Here is a 19,914-nt window from a genome sequence, read left to right on the forward strand (position 1 = left end):
TAATACAACTTAAAAAAAATTAAAAAAAATCAACCATTATAGTAAAACAGTAAATCATGTTGTCACCACTGAAACTGCAAAGCGAGAATTTCTGTTTGCCTTGGAGGCAATTCTCTTCACATCAAGACTAAAGACAGATGACTTTTTTGCGGTGTCTGTTCTGTTCTTTAGCCATATTGTACTGCGCAGCCAGGACAAACATTTGTACTGTCTCATTTGGGACCCCATCACAATTACTCATGGAGTTACCTTCTCTGTTATTGGTCTTTGTCTCCTCAGCAGTGGGGATAACAGCGTCGTCGCTGCCATGGCACAACGAGGCAGCAGCCCCGAAAACTCTACGGTAACATCCGCTGCCGGCGAGGTCACCCCCAAACGACCCGAGACGCCGTCTAGAGTGTCGAACGAGGACGAGCTCCCCAGTGTTCCCACTCCCGGACGCTCTGCCGGAAGGGCCCGGCAGGCGATTGACATAAAGGCTGAACTGGAAAAGAGACAAGGAGGCAAACCTCTTTTGAATTTAGTGGTTATAGGTAAGAGCAAATCCAAGTGGGAAACAATTGGTTTTTACTTGTGTGTAGAACTTACTTGTGTGTTCATTAATTAAGATACAGGATCTTAAATGCTATTTATCTTTATGATGCAATATTTCCTCGATAGTGGCCCTCCCTTTAATAGACACTGCCGCAATTATTCTCCGAAACCGTACACTTAACAGACTTCACACACGACTCAAAACACCTCTGCTCTACTGAGCACAATTTCGATATTTCTACTGATGCAAATAATGAACTGTCCAAACAATAACAGAGGATGTGTGCTAGTTTTTATGTGCAATTTCTGATATTTTAAATAATGCTTAAAATATCAGCAGCTGCGAGAGAATAATTTTATTTTTAAGGCCCAGGTAAGTGGCCCATGAAAGGTCTTGTACATTTGACACAACGCAGAGAAGCGTATTTTTAACAACCTGGACAAATTCAAATGAATTAAAAAAATCAGGCTTCAAAATGGTAAAGGATTGAGACATTCTTTCAGCTTCCAGGCGCTGTGTGTAGCTGAAAAAGCCATCCTTTGGAACTTTCAGCTGTCAATCAAATACACGCCTCCCAGAATTCCCTGTGATGCAGTATGCACACGCTCTCACGGGCCGCAGAGAGGCACGATGTGATGGCTAGACAGCTTCTGAGCCCTGTGCCGGGGCAATCTTTCCTCCTTTGAAAAAAAATGGGAAAAAAGAAAAAAAAAGGAGCTATAAGCACTGTTTGACAGATGGTGGACAAGTCTTCAAAAAACAAAAGGCTTCAAGCCATCAAACCAAACATAAATAATATAGCTGCATTTGTTTGAATGATGTTTCTTTGAAGGCTTCTCTTCTCGCCATAGAAAAAAAGTGACTCAGTAGTTTCACAAGTGTGCCTTTTCAGTTTCCCGTAGTGTGAAACCTGCATCAGTCTATCAGTCTGTCTTAGTATCTACCCTTGTGCAACTTTTCTTGTCACATCTCTAGCTTCCCTTTGGCCATCTTGTTATCATCTCCCCCTGCCCCCCTACCTGCTTTATCACTCCCGTCACAGTCATCCTCTCACATCTTTCTCAGTTTTGCTTCACTGTCCTCCACCCCCTAAGCTCTCCCTGCCCTTACGTCTTCCCTTTCTTATCCCACTTGTGCAGGTCATGTCGACGCAGGGAAGAGCACACTCATGGGCCACCTGCTCTATCTGCTGGGCAACGTCAACAAGCGCACCATGCACAAGTACGAAACCGAGTCCAAGAAGGCGGGCAAGGCGTCGTTCGCCTATGCCTGGGTGCTGGATGAAACTGGCGAGGAGCGGGACAGGTACGCTGCGTAGTGTCGACTAGACAATTGGGATTGGAGATTGGTCTCCTACCCTTCACTTGTGTATGTACGTCTGTGGCAGAAAATGTTTGGATTCCTGTTGACGAATATGAATGTCTACTGCAGTGAATGGATTGTCAGTATTATTGTAATCTTAAGCATGATTACCTGGCTGACAATGCCTGCTCTGGGCCAAGTATTGCTTTTTAGATGAAAATTCTTAAATAAGATTCCTCTAAAGAGTCTTTAAATGAATTAAATCATTTACATTGGGTTTGATTTAAATCAGGATTTTTTTGTTTTTGTTTTGAGTTAAATCTGTGATTTTTTTACAGGTTGATTCATTTACTAAATGCATTTACTGTGCATGTATTTCTTTTTTTTTCTTTTTTTTTTTTTTAACTAAAAAGACAGCTCTGTTTTACCGCAGAGGCGTGACAATGGATGTCGGCATGACCAAGTTTGAGACGAAGTCAAAGGTGGTGACGCTGATGGACGCCCCCGGACACAAAGACTTCATCCCCAACATGATCACAGGAGCTGCCCAGGTAACCCCACATCCACCCTCCTCCAGCTTCTTTTTGAAAGAAACCAAGTGGGATAAGACTCATATGTGTCCTTCATCTCCTTGCGCCTCATTTGGCCACGTCCTGGCAAGCTTGATGTTGTGGTTTTGGGTGTTGCTCATTCAAGGTGCGTTCGACAATACCTTAAGTCATTTCTCATTTTACTATATGACTGTCCTCACTCTGAAAGTGGTATCACCTTTTTTCATAAATTTTTTTTGACAGAGGTTTGAGTTGAAAAATGGACCTCCCGTTGGTCTGGCTACTGAATTGTGCCTCTGTCCACTTACATATTCCATAACAAAACCTGTAAAATGCCAATTTGTAGTTCATGAGTAAATACTCATAGATGCTTTAGTGCTCATTTATGTACATGAGGTCCTCGGTTTATAGTGTTACCAACATATGAGGTTTCGAGGATTCATATGGCGCACAATGAACTAGTTTGCTCAGTGGTCTAAGAATATTTTGCCACGTGGCATAAGGCATGCTCAGTTACCGTTGTACTTTTGTTTTTTTCTATGTGATTGTTTTATCTTTATGGGTTTGAAATGTTTTTATATAAATTTTCACAGTAATTATGACCTCATGACGTATGTACAAATTCATTCCGCCATAGGAATAGAACATGGGTGTAAATCAAGGAACCCTTGGAATTTGATATTGGTGGTGTTCCACAAGGCTCTGTATTGGGTCTGTGGATTTTTAAGATATAATGCGTGCAAGATATATTTTCCATAAATGTCACAATTCCTTGCCATTCCTGAAGGTAGGGTTTTTGACAAGACTTTATACTTGGTTTGTAGTTTTTTTCTTTTTACACTACCCTATACATAAATGTGACAATTACCTTGTGTTACAGTAGAAAACTGGTGATATTCCCAAGGTTCGCTACTCAGCCCACAGATGTTTCCAGTATACTCTACAGTTCAAATTTCCAGGCGTTACAGGAGTGAACCAGTAGTTTTGATCAAGGTCTGAGCAAAACGACAAAATAGTTACATGTGCTTGTGTGTGGTGGTTCTCCTCAGGCGGATGTGGCCGTGCTAGTGGTAGATGCCAGCCGAGGGGAGTTCGAGGCAGGCTTCGAGGCTGGTGGCCAGACCAGGGAGCACGGCCTGTTGGTGCGCTCGCTCGGTGTCACTCAGCTGGCAGTGGCGGTCAACAAGATGGACCAGGTCAGAATGCCGACACGAAACTATGACTCTTCATTCACCTGTGACTGCAATAAGTAGATGTGTTTTCACGAGACAACACTGAATAAAGCCGCACCCCTCTGTTTGCCGTAGTTCTCGTCTTTGTTGTACCAGCTGGTTCGGCCACTTGCATGTCCCTACTTGCGTGTCCCTCCCACTGATCGCCACATGACAGAATGCAGTCCGAACTCTTTTGACACCATTGAATTTAGGCTCTCTTACACACACTTTAATTCATGTTCCCGTGTTTTAATTGGTGGTTCATTGTTGACACCACTCCTGAGTGCTAACTGTGTGAAACGTTGTGTATCTGCAGGTTAATTGGCAACAGGAACGCTTCCAGGAAATCACGTCCAAACTCGGCCACTTCCTCAAGCAGGCAGGCTTCAAGGTTTGTTGAATTGCAGTCTATCTCAGCAGTGTGTACTTAGTTTGTAAGTATTTCAGAAAAATAGAGTGTGAGAGTTGTTTTTTTTACCCTCAGGAGTCGGATGTTTTCTACATCCCCACCAGCGGCTTATCGGGAGAGAACCTCAGCGCCAGAAGTTTGGTTTCCGAGCTCACAACTTGGTACTCTGGTCTCAGCCTGCTGGAACAGATTGGTAATGTATGCTAGCAGGAATGACCCCCAGCGACAGTGATGTTCTTTCACTTTCATCTAGACGAGTTAAAATGCAAATCTGGAATCCTGCCGGACTGAATGTCAGCATGTTAACATTTTGGGCGTGTTTTTCTTTGTTGTGTTGCAGAACCCATGGTTATAATAAATGCTGAACGTGCATTATTCAGCCAGTTCCACAATGAGTTTATGACTCCTACAAGCTCGTAGGACTGTAATGATACAGTATCCAAACTGGAAATCTCAATACTTTAACCCTTTTAGCACCATAATAATAGATATATTTAGTAGTTTCACAGCTTTCAGGGGCAATTTGAATGATTAAAATTGCACGACGTAGAGAGGAGTTACTGTAATTTGAAATACACATGCGCTGCGGCGTCACCGGTTATCCCCGTTGTTATAAAAGGGTTAAGGCAAGAACTTGTCATCTTTGAAATGGCAGCACCGTGACACGCCCCTTCCAACTCCCAGAGTTTTTTACTCCAATCGAAATACAGCGATCCTGAAAATATTTTGTGGGGCACGGAAGAAAACGTGCAGTCTACTCCGACAAATTTATAATATTAATGAATAATCATGGAATGGTATGGACCCATAGGTCAGTAATCACAAAATGAATCGATTCTTATGGTGTAAATTTGTTAATTTGTCTCCCTTTTCTACGTAGATGCCTTCAGGCCTCCTCAACGCTCTGTGGACAAACCTTTTCGACTGTGCGTGTCTGACGTCTTTAAAGGTAAAGTCACGGTCTCATACTGTGTGTGTGTGTGTGTGTGTGTGTGTGTGTGTGTGTGTGTGTGTGTGTGTGTGTGTGTGTGTGTGTGTATGTGTATGTGTTTATGTATGTGGGATTCTGTGTCCGCCGGCTCAACCCATCCCTTTTGTTGTTTCACGTCACTGTTCCTGTTCGCCATGCAGACCAGGGCTCGGGTTTCTGCATCACAGGCAAGATTGAGGCTGGTTATATTCAGACCGGAGAGAAACTGCTGGCCATGCCCCCCAATGAGACTTGTCTAGTCAAAGGTATTGTTCCCACTTCGATAGCAAAAAGACTCAAAATGTTCATTATTCTCATAAAAGGTAATAGGCCACAGTTTAACAACCTTGGGTGTGTGGGGATTCACACTGCCATCTTGTGGTCACTGTGTGACTAACAGCTCTCCACCACAGGAATCACTCTGCACGATGCCCCTTTGGACTGGGCGGCAGCCGGAGACCATGTCAGCCTGACGGTAACTGGCATGGACATCATCAAGATCAAGTAAGCTGACCTGACTTTCATTATTAGTTAGCAGTCGTACAGAATAATCATGTCGTCTTTCTTTGCCTCCTTTCAGTGTGGGGTGTGTGTTCTGCAATCCCAAAGAGCCCATCAGAGTTTGCACCCGATTCAGAGCACGACTATTACTCTTCAATTTTGAGGTCCCCATCACAAAAGGATTCCCAGTAAGCACACTACTTACAATTCAGGGGTTGTCAAACTAGGAAAATAATTTGCAATTAATTGTCGTATCATTTAGAAAAAAAAGTGTGTGCGCACCTACATATGTGCATATGGGGAAACATAGTAAACCATTGAGCCAATTTCAAATCTCTATGATTGATCAAATCTGACATGCCTGCATTGTCTTTTTTTACAACAACAACAAAGGGTGGATGACTCGTGAAATAGTCCTTTTTGGAGAAGAAATGTACATTTTTCGAGACTATTTTCTTCCCATTTTTTGTCCTATTTTTAAGAGAATTAAGGCAGGTTTTCCCACATAAAGGGAAGAGTAAAATATATTTTTATTCTATAAATTCAGTTGTGAAAATAGGACTTCGCTCGTTAAACTGTGATTTTAATGTCATAATACAGTGGTGCCTTGAGATATGAGTGACTTGTTTTTTGAGTTGTCTCATTCAGCCGTTTTTTTTTTTTTGCTTTGACTTGCAAGCAAAAATTCAAGATACGAGCACTGTATGGGCAGTGAACTCAAACTCTCTTCACAACAGCAGTTTGGCAGATAATGAACAATTCTTAAAAAAAGTCTTGAAGCTGTTGATTGCCTCTCCTAGTTGAAGTTTACTGTCAAACTAAACATAAATCAATGAGAATTACACTTTGTGTATTTAAGACAATCACACAACTTTGCCTTTTGCTAGCTTAATGCTAACACACAATGCTAGACACCATTGACCGGCTATTGACTATCATTGAGAGTCGCGGTGTTATAACTCATTAAGCGAAAGCTATCTGAACATGTAGACAGACAAAATCATACTCCCAGGCACTGCAATTTATTAGGTAATTAAAGTAGTTGTGTAAATCTTCGTTTGTGTCTTCATGACTATATTATCCTGCCCCCGGGTGGCCAAGTCCATGAATTCATCATGATGCACAAACCACTTAATTCTTTACATTCTATTTAATTATGTTATCACTGGTAATGCACCGAAATGAAAATTCTTGACCAACACCGAAAATAACAAGGAAATTCCCCTGCCAATTATTAGTAAAATTGAATTGATGGCTATGACTGCACACACAGGAGATATTTTTACTGCTGTTAGGATTATGAGGGGTTCCTCGGTAGAATTTCCCCCCCTTTTAGGTGTACAAAAAGTTTGAGAACCCCTGATTTACATAGCTGACACAGTTATAGATGTTCTGCCTACACACCCCCACACTTCAAACCCAAACCAGAACAGGATTTACTGTGGTTTTTTTTAAAATTGTGTGCTTGCAGGTATTGTTGCATTACGGTACGGTGAGCGAGCCAGCCACCATTACTAAACTTCTAAGTCTTTTGCACAAGAGCACCGGCGAGGTCCTCAAGAAGAAACCAAAGTGAGTGTTGATAGTATATGCTGAATTTTACTGCATTATAAAAGAGCAAAATAACTGTAGGCTGGCTAAGAAGAATCAGGAGTGTCGGTCGTGGTTAATTTGAGTGCATCTTGTTGTCAAGGTGTCTGGGCAAAGGCATGAACGCCATCGTCGAGATTCAGACGCAGAGGCCCGTCGCGTTGGAACTGTACAAAGACTTCAAGGAGCTGGGTCGCTTCATGCTGCGCTATGTGGGCTCCACCATCGCTGCAGGCGTTGTCACAGAAGTATGTACAGTGGGCGGAAAAATTAAGTTCTGCATAGTTCCGCATAAATTAGTCATAAAATTTATTAAAATTATAGTGATGCACCGAAATGAAAATTTATGTGAAAATTTGCTTGTGTCATCAAAACAGCCTGTTCCGGCTGTTTTGTTTCGGTGACAAAAGTCTGAAAAACGAAAATGCACTCTTGGTCCATTTTCGGTGGGCAAAGTTTTGCCGCATCCTTAATTAAAATGCCACTCAAATACATTATTTATTATGGCTAATTGATTAATTTTGTCTCAATTATAAATTATGAGAAATTCCAAATACAAACAAATCAAACTTCAAACACCCTCCTGAAATGTATCATGTCCAACTTCTGAGGGTCCCCTTACATTCCACTCATTGATAACATTTCTTTACTCTAGATCAAAGAATGAAGGCCGCTTCCAATCCGCGCCATCCTTGGAGACCACACGTGAGCGTGGCATCTCTCCCTCCATCCCTGCGTCCTCCCCCAACCGGCCTGATCAACTCATTAACAAATCACACGGTTGCAGGCCTGAACAAGTTCGCGGCGCACAGCAATGACCAGCTTCCACCTAAAAGACTTGTTGTCCATGCTTTAGTCAGACATGCAGTGGTTAATGACACTGTATTCTCCTCTGATTGGTGGTTTGTTAAAATACTGAATTGTAACAAATTTAACCAGTGCAGGTTGTGCAGCTGTGCTGGTGGAGTCCCAGCAGAACAAATCAACACTGTGGCTTATTTATATTGTTTTGGGACTGAAATGACAAACTTTTGAATTTGAGTCGGCAGGCTTGACACAAGCTGATTATGGAAGGAAATGTTTGTTCGTGTTGTATAACACGCGTTGTGTTGCATCTGGAGTAATGCGGATCCACAGACTTTTAAAGAACGATGAGATGAAGATAAAACAAAAATGCTCACCAAATCGGTTTTACTTGTTTTTTTTTTCTTCTGATGGGGGGAAGCTTTGCACCACATTTCAAACAGCCAACAAAACCTTACATTTTTTACATCTGTTTTCAGCTGCTCACATGGACTGAAAGCCAATAAAAGGCATAAGAGCTTTAAAAATTGTGCTAATTGTTAGTGTGTGGCTGCTAACAACTCAAAACCCCATATTGACAGGAAAAGAAAAACTGAAATATCACACAGCCGTAAGTATTCAGACCCTTTGCTCAGTATTTAGTCAACGGCCCCTTTTTAACTAATACAGCCATTCCCATCTTTTTGGGAATGATGCAACAAGTTTTTCACACCTGGATTTGGGGATCATCTGCCATTCCTCCTTGCAGATTCTCTCAGGTTGGATGGTGAACGTTGGTGGGCAGCCATTTTCAGGTCTTTCCAGAGATGCTCAATAGGGTTAAAGTCAGGGGTCTGGCTGGGCCATTCAAAAACAGTCACGGAGTTGTTCTGAAGCCACTTCTTTGGTATTTTATGTGTCATTTAGGTATTTAGGGTCATGTCTTTTTTTAAGGTGAACCTTTGGCCCAGTCTGAGGTTCTGAGCACTCTGGAGAAGGTTTTCGTCCAGGATATCCCTGTACTTGGGCGTATTCATCTTTTCTTCGATTGCAACCAGTTTCCCTGTCCCTGCAGCTTAAAAACACTCCCACAGCATGATGCTGCCACCACCATGCTTCACTGTTGGGACTGTATTGGACAGGTGATGAGCAGTGCCTGGCTTTCTCCACACATGCCACTTACAATTAAGACCAACAATTTCTATCTTGGTCTCATCAGACCAGAGAATCTTATTTCTCAGTGATGGTTGACTTCATAGAACTTTCTCCCATCTCCCGACTGCATTGCTGCAGCTCCGCCACAGTGATCTTTGGGTTCTTCTTTACCTCTCTCACCAAGACTCTTCTCCCCCAGTTGCTCAGTTTGGCCGGACGGCCAGCTCTCGGAAGGGTTCTGATTGTCCCAAATGTCTTCCATTTCAGGATGATGGAGGCCACTGTGCTCTAAGGAACCTTAAGAGCAGCAGATTTTTTATTTTTTTTTGTCATCTTTGCCAGATCTGTGCCGTGCCACAGTTCTTCACTGAGCTCTTCAGGCAGTTCCTTTGACCTCATGATTCTCATTTGCTCTGACATGCACTGTGAGCTGTAACGTCTTATATAGACGGGTGTGGCTTTCCTAATCAAGTCCAATCAGTATAATAAAACACAGCTGGACTTCAATGAAGGTGTAGAACCATTTTAAGGATGATCAGAAGAAATGGACAGCACCTGAGTTATATATATGTGTCACAGCAAAGGGTCTGTATATATATCTATATATATATATATAGATATATATATAAAATATTGGTTGGTCCTCTTGTTCAATAGATACTCCTTATTTTTTGATAGATTTCAATGGCAGTAAGGTCAAATGTTAGACATTAATAACTTTTTTTAGTTAAGAATGTTAAGTTAATTTGTTGGAAACGTTAACACAGGACTAAGTGAGTAAATAGTGAGTAAAATTTACTACGTGCACTGATAATGAGACAGCATGTGTAATAGCCTTAATCGAATGGGTTCACAATGTCTTTCATGTCACGCCAGAGTGATTTTAATGTTAATGTTGATACTACTTTGTTGTTTTATGATAACTTATGAGCAAATATTGTGATCTCTGACACTTGTAGCTTTGGGCCCCATTTGTGGGGAAATCAAATATGGGCTGAGGTGATCCGATCAGTTTATTTTGCATGTGTGTGTGGTGAGATTAGTCAAGGCAGGTTTCCCTTGAGAGAGGAAAAAAAAACATTTTGCAGTTGGATTGACTCCTCCCTGAGCTGTTACCTTATCGTCAGAGTCACCCAGGGCAAGCAAGGCCTAGATTAGGGACCAGACAAAGCACAGCCCAAAAAACCCTATGAGGATGAGCCTCAATGGATCGGTGTAGCATCAGGAATAATGTCTCCGTGTCGGTCTATGAGTGGATGGAGAGTGGGATTTGTTCATGTACATGATGGGACAGACATCTTGACTACTTTTACGTGTTCTTGAGTTTGATGTATTTTATTCAACTTTTTTTTTAAACTTTAATTGCATTGTAATTAAGTCGAGAATTTTGCCAGTGTAAGTCACTGGCTGCACAGCATGAGTTGCAAATGTCCGCCTTTAGAAACCTAATAATCACATTTGATTAAGTTTTGGCTTTGAAAATTGTAGAAAACAATTTCTAGATTCTAGATATCTCTTCTTTTTATTGAAAAGTAATATACAGACAAAATATATATATTTTTTAAACATGGTTTTTAATGTTTATTTTTCTGTTCTTCAATTTAATTCCAAGTTACTGATTTTCACTTTCAAATTAATTTTTTGCCCCCAACTTCCTGGTTTTTCATTCAAATTTCTTTTATTCACATTAAAGTTAATAGTAGTGTTACCCATCATTCCGATGCTTATTAAAATGTCTGTTTTGACTTATGTCTGTCTTTTGTCATAGTGATTATTTTTTAAACTTGACACGTATTAATTGGTTGTTTATTGCAGTGGTGCGGCAATACACTGCGTCATACAAATTCTTTATTTTGGTACCAAAGGTATGAAAAAACACCAAGCACACACACTTCCTGCGCACATCTGGTTTCCTGTCATGAGTGACAGCAGAAGTTGTGAAGTGGGCAGTGCTGTGTTGTCACACTGAGATTCTTTTAGATGCTGACTGCTTCCATTTTCTATTTTTAGTCTCTTTTTGTACTTTTCTAATCGGCAGGAATGCAAAGCAGCATGGAAACTCGCACCCTTTTGGTCCTGGAGAACTTCATTGGAGGAAGGTTTGTCCCGTGTCCAAGTCACATCGACTCCTACGAGCCGTCCACGGGGGAAGTGTACTGCAAAGTGCCAGACAGCGGCGAGGAAGAGGTAGGATGTTAATCAATTTTCATTAACCATAATGCATTGTGCATGAGTTTCTACTTTTCTATTGAAATTGTTGCATTTGAGTTGAGTCTTGCAGAGGGTTGATCCTGAGTTGAGCCTTTTTTTTTCTATTGAAAAAAAAAAGCTTCTAAAAAGCGCTTCTAATGTCGTTAAATTGTCATGTGGTAATGACACAAAAATGACAAGAACCTTTGCTCTTTGCTGAGTCAACAGGTGAGTAAATCATTAAACGCCTACACACGCAAGACTGAATTTTAAAGACCCTTTGCTTAACATTTAAGGCTCAAAATCTTCATGATACTAGACTCACTGACCTTTATTAGATTCCCCTGCACGGTTTCAGTGGAAACTCCAGTCGAATGGCTCTAAACAAGATTTTGAAGTTTCTGTTCTCCCCACGCTTGTGAGTTTTCTCCAGGCACTCCAGTGTCCTCCCAGGTTCCAAAAACATGCATTTTAGGTTCGTTGAAGCGGCGCTGTATCACATTGAGTTTGAGATTAGCACATTTTTTGAGTAGAAGATAAAGATTAGGCAGTGAATTTTAGGCTTGTCACAACAATTATGAGGGAGAGAAATGCCAACATGTTGGAAGTCGGACAAGTTTAGGTACCTCACACTCTCACAAAGAGTATCTATACGCATGGTATGAACAGTATGTCGCGGTAGGTAGTAGAAAGTGTGTGTCGTGATCGTGAGAAAAGATTACGCTGTTCATGGAGTGAATGGCGAATGCCCTGTAATAAAGCCACTCACGTTCAACTTGAACCATGCGGTGAGTCAAGGTTGCTCACAGCATCTTTTTTAGTTGTATATCTGTATAATAAATTTTACCATCAAATGCCCTTCCTCAGTCTTGTGTTTGTTGTTTTGTAGTTTGAATTGTCACAAAAGCTGTTTCTCCGCTTTTAGTCAGAAACTGGTGTTTTTGATGAAACAACCCATGTTATAAGCTAGAAACAAACTTTTTTTCTGGTGAAAGCAGTGAGTCTCCTCTTTTGGTAGGTTTGGTGCTTATAATGTCACAGAACACAATATTCTGTGACATTTTTGAACACAAATGTTCAAAAACGGCTGGCCTGATGGGGAACTGCTTTGAAAACGGCTAGTAGCGAATGAGTTAATACCACAACTGAGCCTTATTATTCCTATGAAACGGTCAATGAGTGTATGGGCCAGAAAGTAGCACAGTGGCACTTGTAACAAACGTGTTGCATACACAGGTGGAGGCTGCGGTGGCTGCGGCCAAGGAGGCCTTTCCAGGCTGGGCCGCTCACAGTCCAGAGCAGAGGTCTCAGATCCTCACCAAGCTGGCCGACCTGATCGAGGCCCACTTGGAGGAGTTTGCCCAGGCCGAGTCCAAAGACCAAGGTGAGTGTGGTGCCCATGTGCTCATTTGTGTCAACACTGCAAGCGGTATTTCCCAAAATGTGATTTCAAAAAAAAAAAAAATGTCACAGTGCACCCCCAAACAAAAATGTCACAAAAAGTGGACAAAAGTCTTAATTATGTACGTTGTGCTATCCAATGGAACAGCATATAATTGTTCTGCCTGTCACTATACATCCCTGGCATAGATAGTTGGACAAATTGTTTGTAGTAAATAAATAATTTTTGGACCAATTAAATAATATTGGATAATTTCCCACAGCTTATTAATGATCACTCATGGCGCACTGGTTGGCAATCACTGAGTTAGAGGATGTTGACTTTGTTGAAATTTAGCCATTGGGTGGTGCTCAAGCCAATCTCTTATCCCTCACAATAATTCCCATTGAAAATAATGGAAATTGTGTCACTGGCTGTGTAGTGGTTTTCTCAATGGACTTCGGGGAGGGCAACATGGGTTCAATTCCCAATGAGTGATGGTATGTGTGTGAGGGGTTGCCTTACTATGTGCCCTTTGATTGACGGGTGACCATTTCAGGGTGAAGAAAAAAGAAAAAAAACAAAACAATTTTGATTTATGTACAGTAGGTACTTTTAGTGGATGACAGAAGAAGAAGGGTCCAAGTAAGGAGCCTTGTGCTACACCTTGGTTGATTGTAACAATAATACTCAGCTTTTGTACTGAATCTCTCATTATATTGTGGCCTAATGTTGAGTGAAATTAGTGTAATTTTTATTTTTTTGCATGTGCTCTACATTTTGTCCACTGCTGTTGACTGCTGTTGTGCAACATTCGCAGGTAAAACATTGACGTTTGCGCGGACTGTAGACATTCCCCGATCGGTGTACAACTTCCGCTTCTTTGCCTCGTCGGTGCTCCACCACACCAATGACTGCAGCCAGATGGACCACATGGGCTGCCTCAACTACACCGTGCGCTGCCCCGTGGGAGTGGGTAGGGTTTTGATTTACTAGCATGGTCACGGAACAAATTAAACTTGTACCGCAAGGCACCACTGTATGAGTAAACAGTTACGAGCAGGGTTACATAACTTAATAACCTGTTAAGAAATCACTGTGTTTGGAGTTAGTGTTCCAATCTGGTTCCTCTTAATTGTTATGTAGCTGGTCTGATCAGCCCCTGGAATCTTCCTCTGTACCTGCTGACGTGGAAGATCGCACCTGCCATCGCTGTGGGGAACACGGTGGTCGCCAAACCCAGCGAGATGACCTCAGTGACCGCCTGGATGATGTGCAAGCTGATGCAGCAGGCTGGTAGGACCACGTCTCGATTAAAGACCCTCAATAGCCTGTCGTAAACAACACGTAAAATTACTCGCAGTCCTACAGGTGTTCCTCCAGGTGTGGTCAACGTCGTATTCGGGACGGGCCCCCGGGCAGGAGACGTCCTCGTCGGTCACCCCGACGTCCCCCTGATCTCCTTCACGGGGTCCACGGCGACAGCCCGGCTTATCACTGAGCGCAGCGCCCCCTACTGTAAAAAAATGTCATTGGAGCTCGGAGGCAAGAACCCTGCTGTTATTTTCGCTGACGCGGACCTGGACCGATGCATCGAGACCACCGTGCGCTCCAGCTTCTTCAATCAGGTGAGTGCAATTTTGGCACTGGGAAATGTATTTAATATGAGTGTAGTTAACAGGAGTCTCCACATGAGAGCGATAAAACTCAATTGTAGATGGGTAGAGCAGTGTGAGTGGTGCAGCACGGAACAAGTAAAAATCCAGCCGTGCTTTTTTTTGTCTTTATCATTGCTTGATTGTTTGGCCTTGGAGGAAGTTTAACATTTTGTTTATTAATGACTCAAATTTGTCATTCCAGGGAGAAATCTGCTTGTGCACCAGTCGGATTTATGTGGAGCGAAGTGTTTACTCAATGTTCTTGGAGAAGTTTGTGGCCGCGGCCAGGAAGTGGAAGACCGGCGTGCCTTCGGACGCCGGCAACAGCAATGGCGCGCTCATCAGCAAGGAGCACTTAGAAAAGGTTGATAGGCAAATATGTGTATTTTAAACAACAACTTGAACACTGAATTGGAAAAGGCAAAAAAACCAAAAACTTTCAGAATAAAGTTTTAATTTTGTAAGCAAACAATATTATAAAATTAAAAAGTAATAAATATATTATGAGAATTAAGTCATATTATCAAAAAAACACTCGCAGTTTTAAGAGTATAAAGTCATTATGAGAAGCCTCATTATCACAACAAAATCACAATTTTAATCAGTCATATTATGCTAACAAAAACTTTTACAATAGTATCAAGTCATTTTATAAAGACATAAAACCCGTATTAATACAAGAATTCAGTCATAATATTTGGATTGGAAAATGTATTTTGTAAATCCATTCTATTACTAGAAAAAAATAATAATTATTAGGTGAGAGTTGTAAAATTACATTTAAAAAAAATCATGTTTTATAAGAATGAAGCCATTCTATTACCAGAAACATGCAAATTTTGAGAGAAAAATGTTCTGCCCTTAGCCACCTAGCATCTTAGCAACCTTGTCACTTGGCATCCCAGAAACTTAGCAACCTAGCATCTTAGCCACTTATCTCCTGAGTATATTAGCCACCTGGAATTGTAGCAACTTATCCCCCTAGCATCTCAACTACATAGCCACCTAGCCTCTTAGCCACCTTGGTTCTTTGTCCAGGTGCGTGGCTTTGTCGCCCTCGCCAAATCCGAAGGTGCCACAGTGCACTGCGGTGAAGGAGTGGATCCGCTTGACCTTCCGGAGCGCAATGCCAATGGCTACTTCATGGGTGCTACCGTCATCTCAGGCGTCCCACAGGGCTCCCGCGTCATGCAGGAGGAGATCTTCGGGCCAGTCACCTGCGTCAGCCCCTTCGACAGCGAGGACGAGGCGGTGGCTGAGGCCAACGGGGTGTGCTATGGACTGGCAGCCACCGTGTGGTCCCGCGACGTGGCCAAGGTGCACCGTGTGGCCGCAAGGCTTCAGGCGGGCTTGGTGTGGACCAACTGCTGGCTGGTGAGGGATCTCAAGCTGCCCTTCGGAGGCATGAAGATGTCTGGCATCGGCAGGGAAGGGGGGAAGGATTCCTACCACTTCTTCACAGAGGTCAAGACCATCACCATCAAACACTGAAACCACTTTTAGAAGGAGCTCAGGTGTGGAATCCTCACTTTTCTTTATTTTCACCCCCTCTCATTAGTCATGATATCTGAAGATCCATTGTTTAATGGGTTTCTGCTGATACTAATCTTGGAGATCCTTTTTTTTTTCGAGGTAGAATTTTCCGACATTTATAATTTATTATGAAGGGAAAAAAGTGATTTACGACCATAGTCATTTTTCCAAAAAAAAAGAAATTATTTTACAAGATTGAGGCCATGATAAATATTTCATCAAAAACTCATATTATTGCATATATGTAGTAATTTTGCCATGTTTTTTATTTGTTTATTTTTCAACAATAAAATTTTTCAACAATAAAGTTTAAGGAATTTATTTTTGCAAGAATACAATATTGTAAGTATTGTAATGAGGATTTTATATATATATATATATATATATATATATATTAATATAAATTGTACCAATTAAATCATTAACTTATTATTAATTTATTGGGAATAAAGTCATGAGAGAAAAAAGTATAAATTACAAAAATCACCACAAAATATACAGTAGCTTATGTGAACAAAGTCCTAACCCTTTGTAGTTGTATTAGAAAAGTCACAATATATCAGAAAAAAATAAATTTTTTAATCAATGAAATTTTAATATGAGGAAAAATGTAATTTAATGAGAATAAAGTCATTTAAAAAATTGGGAAAAGGAGAAAGGGGCGGCACGGTGGCCGACTGGTTAGAGCGTCAGCCTCACAGTTCTGAGGTGCGGGGTTCAATCCCCGTCCCCGCCTGTGTGGAGTTTGCATGTTCTCCCCGTGCCTGCGTGGGTTTTCTCCGGGCACTCCGGTTTCCTCCCACATCCCAAAAACATGCATTAATTGGAGACTCTAAATTGCCCGTAGGCATGACTGTGAGTGCGAATGGTTGTTAGTTTCTATGTGCCCTGCGATTGGCTGGCAACCAGTTCAGGGTGTACCCCGCCTCCTGCCCGATGACAGCTGGGATAGGCTCCAAGCACGCCCGCGACCCTAGTGAGGAGAAGCGGCTCAGAAAATGGATGGATGGATGGAAAAGGAGAAAGGAAAAAAATGACAATGATGAAAAAATATATACTCTGCAAAACAAACCTGTAAAGTTTATCAAAAATAAAGCCATTTTATTCAGATTGTTTTTAAAAACCATTCTCCTATGAAGAAATGTGTACTTATTCCTGATTAAAAAAAAAATATATATCTTTTTTACTTTGCATAAAAATGTATCCACTTATAATAAGCTTCAAAAATTGCAAATCTCATGAGAGAAAAAGTTGTTCCTTTTTTAAGTCAAATATTTCTAAAAAGCCTGATGAGTACACCACACAAAATTTGGTACACTAACAAGTGCTTTGCAAACAATAACATTGTTATAGCACTGTTATAACAATGTTTATATCAATGTAAACATGAGTGCAGCACGCTTGTACACCACTGGGTGGCATTATTACCCTGACTTTTTGCAGTTTTACTTATTATAGTGGGCGGTTAGTGTATTAAGTGTGCCTATTGAAACATATCTGATTGACAAGTTATGTCATAGTGGGTCATGTTGTCATCAGACGTGATGTCAATCGCAGATTAATGAGAGCTGGCGTGAGCAAAAACAGGCCAGTCGACTTGTTATGAATTTATGATGTTCACAAGCGAGCAAGCAGTCAGCAACAGACTTTGGACCTTTTCCCATGTCGCAGTGTTCTCCTTCTGCTTTGCGTCCTCGCTTGAAGTCCAGTTCCTTCTCTCGGTGTCTGGAGCTGACGTAAGAGAGGTGAATAAAGGCAAAATTGTGCCCGTTCTTGTTCCACGCTTGAGTTTGTCTGTATGGGAAATTATGTCAGCCGTGTTGTTCAAACTGCAGCAGTACAAGAAATTAGCAGTATTAGTGTAAAAAAAAAAAAAGATGATTCAGACAATTTGGATGCGCTCTCTTTTTATGTTCTTTCACTTAAAATCAAGTGACTCAGACTCTGGTGCAAGAAAATTTCATCGGGACAACGCGTGCCACAAGTAATTGTGCTTCACTTCAGTTAAGATTGTTGCTACTAAAAACGTTGCATTTTTTTAGTCGTGCCTTGCGATGCGAGTTTAATTTGTTCCAGGATCCCGCTTGTAACTCAAAACACTCGTGTCTCAAATCAGCTTTTCCTGTTGAAATGAATTGAAATGACATTTAACCGTTCCAGCCTCCCCAAAATAACTGACAACAAAATTTGTAATGTTTCTTCTTAAGGAAAATAGCACTATAATATTTGACTCTATAAAAAAAAAAAATCTTACTTGTAATATCTTAATCAAATAGAATATAATGATTGTAACACTTCGTGCATCATGAGTGAATGTTTCAATTCATTGTGGCGCTGCTTTTGGGGTGCCAGTCTTGACCACTGGGGGGCAGTATAATACGGTGATGCAGACACAAACAAATAAGAGTCACCACTACTCTTAGTGACGTAATATGCCGCAGTCGTAGAGGTTAAACAATATCTGCCTGTGAGTGTTGTTATATTATCTCTCTACATGTGTTGCGCCACCGTTTGTGTCGAAATATCAGTTGCTGAAAGTGTTACAACACCGCCACATGAATGCTATTTGTTAGCCTGTCCATGACATTTCCCATTATGTGTTAGCATTGAGCTAGCGGACTTGAAGGCCAAGTCCTGGATGTACCTCACCTCCTGCCGAATGTCAGCAGGGATAGGCTTAAGCTCACTTGCGCAACCCTAATAAGAACAAGTCCAATAGAAAATGGATTGAAGGACATTTTCAAATATAAAGCAAGCGTTTCCTGAGGTGGTCTGCCAACGTGTGTTTTATCTCAGTGGCAAAGAAAGCAAGGCCCAAGAGAAGTACCCTTGAATTACCTGCTTTTCCCTGTGGCCGCGAGTCTGAACATTGAAGGAAATACACACAAAAAAACATAACGTGACTTTTTTTTCCCCACTCCGGTGCAGTATTGTTGCCACTCTCTCACTCGCAATTCTCCTTTAACACTTTCCTGGGTTTAGAGCAATAAACCTGTTGGTTTTCCACGTGTTTGAACAACATGCAGTATTAGATTTCATCAAAATAGCTACTGCTCACCCATCCCTCTCAACTGTGGGGCAAATATAGAGTATGGATCGTTTGTGGTAGAATATTGCAATTTGGAGACAAATATGGCATTCTTTGTGGCAAAATGTTGCATTTTGTGGCAATTTGGGGTGGAAAAAAGGAGAATCTTAGAGGCATAGCGTTTTTCTTCGAAATGTAAAATTTTTGTGGTTTAAAAAAAAAAAAAAAAAAAAAAAAAAGGATTTTGTGGCAAAATGGAGCATTTTTGTGCATTTTGTCAAGGACCACCAGCAGTCCACCAAGCACACTTTGAGAAATGCTGTTTTCCCAACCCCAAAACATAGTTTAATAGCTGTTTCTAGTGGCTCACTAATTGGTAAAAATCATATTTGGGGAAAAAACAAAAGAACCGTGGTGTCATAATGCAAAGCGTTTTGTTAAAATTGTAATGTGACACCAGGGTTTGCTAGTGTGTGGGTGGGAGTGTGTTTAGGCAGAGGAAGCTGTGTGTAGCATGGCAGGGGGAGTAAGGTGGCAATCGTTGCTGACTGGTCAGCAACCTACTGGTTTTGTTGGTGGGACCAGATGGTTGAGTTTGGCCTCTGAACGATTGCCGTGGCCGCGTACAGTCCAAGAGTGCACATTGAAACGAAAGACGACAACAAGCTGATCTCACTGATGATGTTTCTTTTTCTTTTGTCATTCCTGTTCGGTGACTTCGTATGACATATATTCACGTATAGCCTCAATCTATTTTCAGTCCACACCGCCAAATTTGACTCCCTACAACACCCCAAAAACATTTTTTCCCTAAAGAAATACAAAACAAAACCTCTTCTTGCCGCAAATTTGGCTTTTTTTCCCTATAACATTTGACTTTGCCCCCAAATAGATCTCTCTTCTCCAAAAAGAGAAGAGATGCTTCATCATGCAACAAGACAATGACCCAAAACACACTGCCAACACAACAAAGGACTTCATCAGGGAGAAAAAATGGAAGGTCTTAGACTGGCCAAGTCAATCACTGGACCTGAAGTCAATAGAGCATGCATTTTACCTCCTGAAGGGGAGACTGAAGGGAGAAACCCCCAGAAACAAACAAGAACTGAAAAGA

At 41.4% G+C, this 19,914-nt stretch overlaps 2 protein-coding genes across 5 annotated transcripts in view; both read left to right on the plus strand.

Moving 5' to 3' along the window:
- Positions 1 to 8,257, plus strand: part of hbs1l (HBS1-like translational GTPase) — a 33,233-nt gene extending 24,976 nt beyond the window's left edge. For 3 of the 4 annotated variants that reach the window (XM_061753201.1, XM_061753203.1, XM_061753205.1), the window contains 13 exons: positions 280 to 533; positions 1,675 to 1,840; positions 2,271 to 2,388; positions 3,438 to 3,584; positions 3,919 to 3,993; positions 4,087 to 4,204; positions 4,892 to 4,960; positions 5,143 to 5,247; positions 5,395 to 5,485; positions 5,562 to 5,670; positions 6,954 to 7,054; positions 7,176 to 7,320; positions 7,728 to 8,257. In XM_061753201.1, coding sequence (XP_061609185.1) covers positions 280 to 533; positions 1,675 to 1,840; positions 2,271 to 2,388; positions 3,438 to 3,584; positions 3,919 to 3,993; positions 4,087 to 4,204; positions 4,892 to 4,960; positions 5,143 to 5,247; positions 5,395 to 5,485; positions 5,562 to 5,670; positions 6,954 to 7,054; positions 7,176 to 7,320; positions 7,728 to 7,739 — 1,510 coding nt within the window. In that variant the 3' untranslated portion in view covers positions 7,740 to 8,257. The remainder of the gene's footprint in view (positions 1 to 279; positions 534 to 1,674; positions 1,841 to 2,270; positions 2,389 to 3,437; positions 3,585 to 3,918; positions 3,994 to 4,086; positions 4,205 to 4,891; positions 4,961 to 5,142; positions 5,248 to 5,394; positions 5,486 to 5,561; positions 5,671 to 6,953; positions 7,055 to 7,175; positions 7,321 to 7,727) is intronic. The other variant, XM_061753202.1, reaches the window with a different exon arrangement.
- A 2,783-nt stretch (positions 8,258 to 11,040) lies between these two features.
- aldh8a1 (aldehyde dehydrogenase 8 family, member A1) lies at positions 11,041 to 16,079 on the plus strand. Its single transcript, XM_061753210.1, has 7 exons — positions 11,041 to 11,197; positions 12,437 to 12,584; positions 13,402 to 13,557; positions 13,728 to 13,877; positions 13,953 to 14,209; positions 14,442 to 14,603; positions 15,278 to 16,079. Exons 1-7 carry the CDS (start codon positions 11,051 to 11,053, stop codon positions 15,728 to 15,730), a joined length of 1,473 nt encoding a protein of 490 aa, XP_061609194.1. The 5' UTR covers positions 11,041 to 11,050; the 3' UTR covers positions 15,731 to 16,079.
- The last annotated feature ends 3,835 nt before the right edge of the window (positions 16,080 to 19,914 follow it).

Source organism: Phyllopteryx taeniolatus, chromosome 18, assembly GCF_024500385.1.
Source record: "Phyllopteryx taeniolatus isolate TA_2022b chromosome 18, UOR_Ptae_1.2, whole genome shotgun sequence".
Classification (NCBI taxonomy): Eukaryota; Metazoa; Chordata; class Actinopteri; order Syngnathiformes; family Syngnathidae; genus Phyllopteryx; species Phyllopteryx taeniolatus.

Excerpts from the sequence above, each read along its gene's own strand:
- aldh8a1 (XM_061753210.1), top strand. The coding sequence starts at position 11,051 with ATGCAAAGCAGCATGGAAACTCGCACCCTTTTGGTCCTGGAGAACTTC. Across the intron at positions 13,558-13,727 it reads GCGCTGCCCCGTGGGAGTGG|CTGGTCTGATCAGCCCCTGG; the intron begins GTAGGGTTTTGA and ends ATTGTTATGTAG. Across the intron at positions 14,604-15,277 it reads GCAAGGAGCACTTAGAAAAG|GTGCGTGGCTTTGTCGCCCT; the intron begins GTTGATAGGCAA and ends TTCTTTGTCCAG.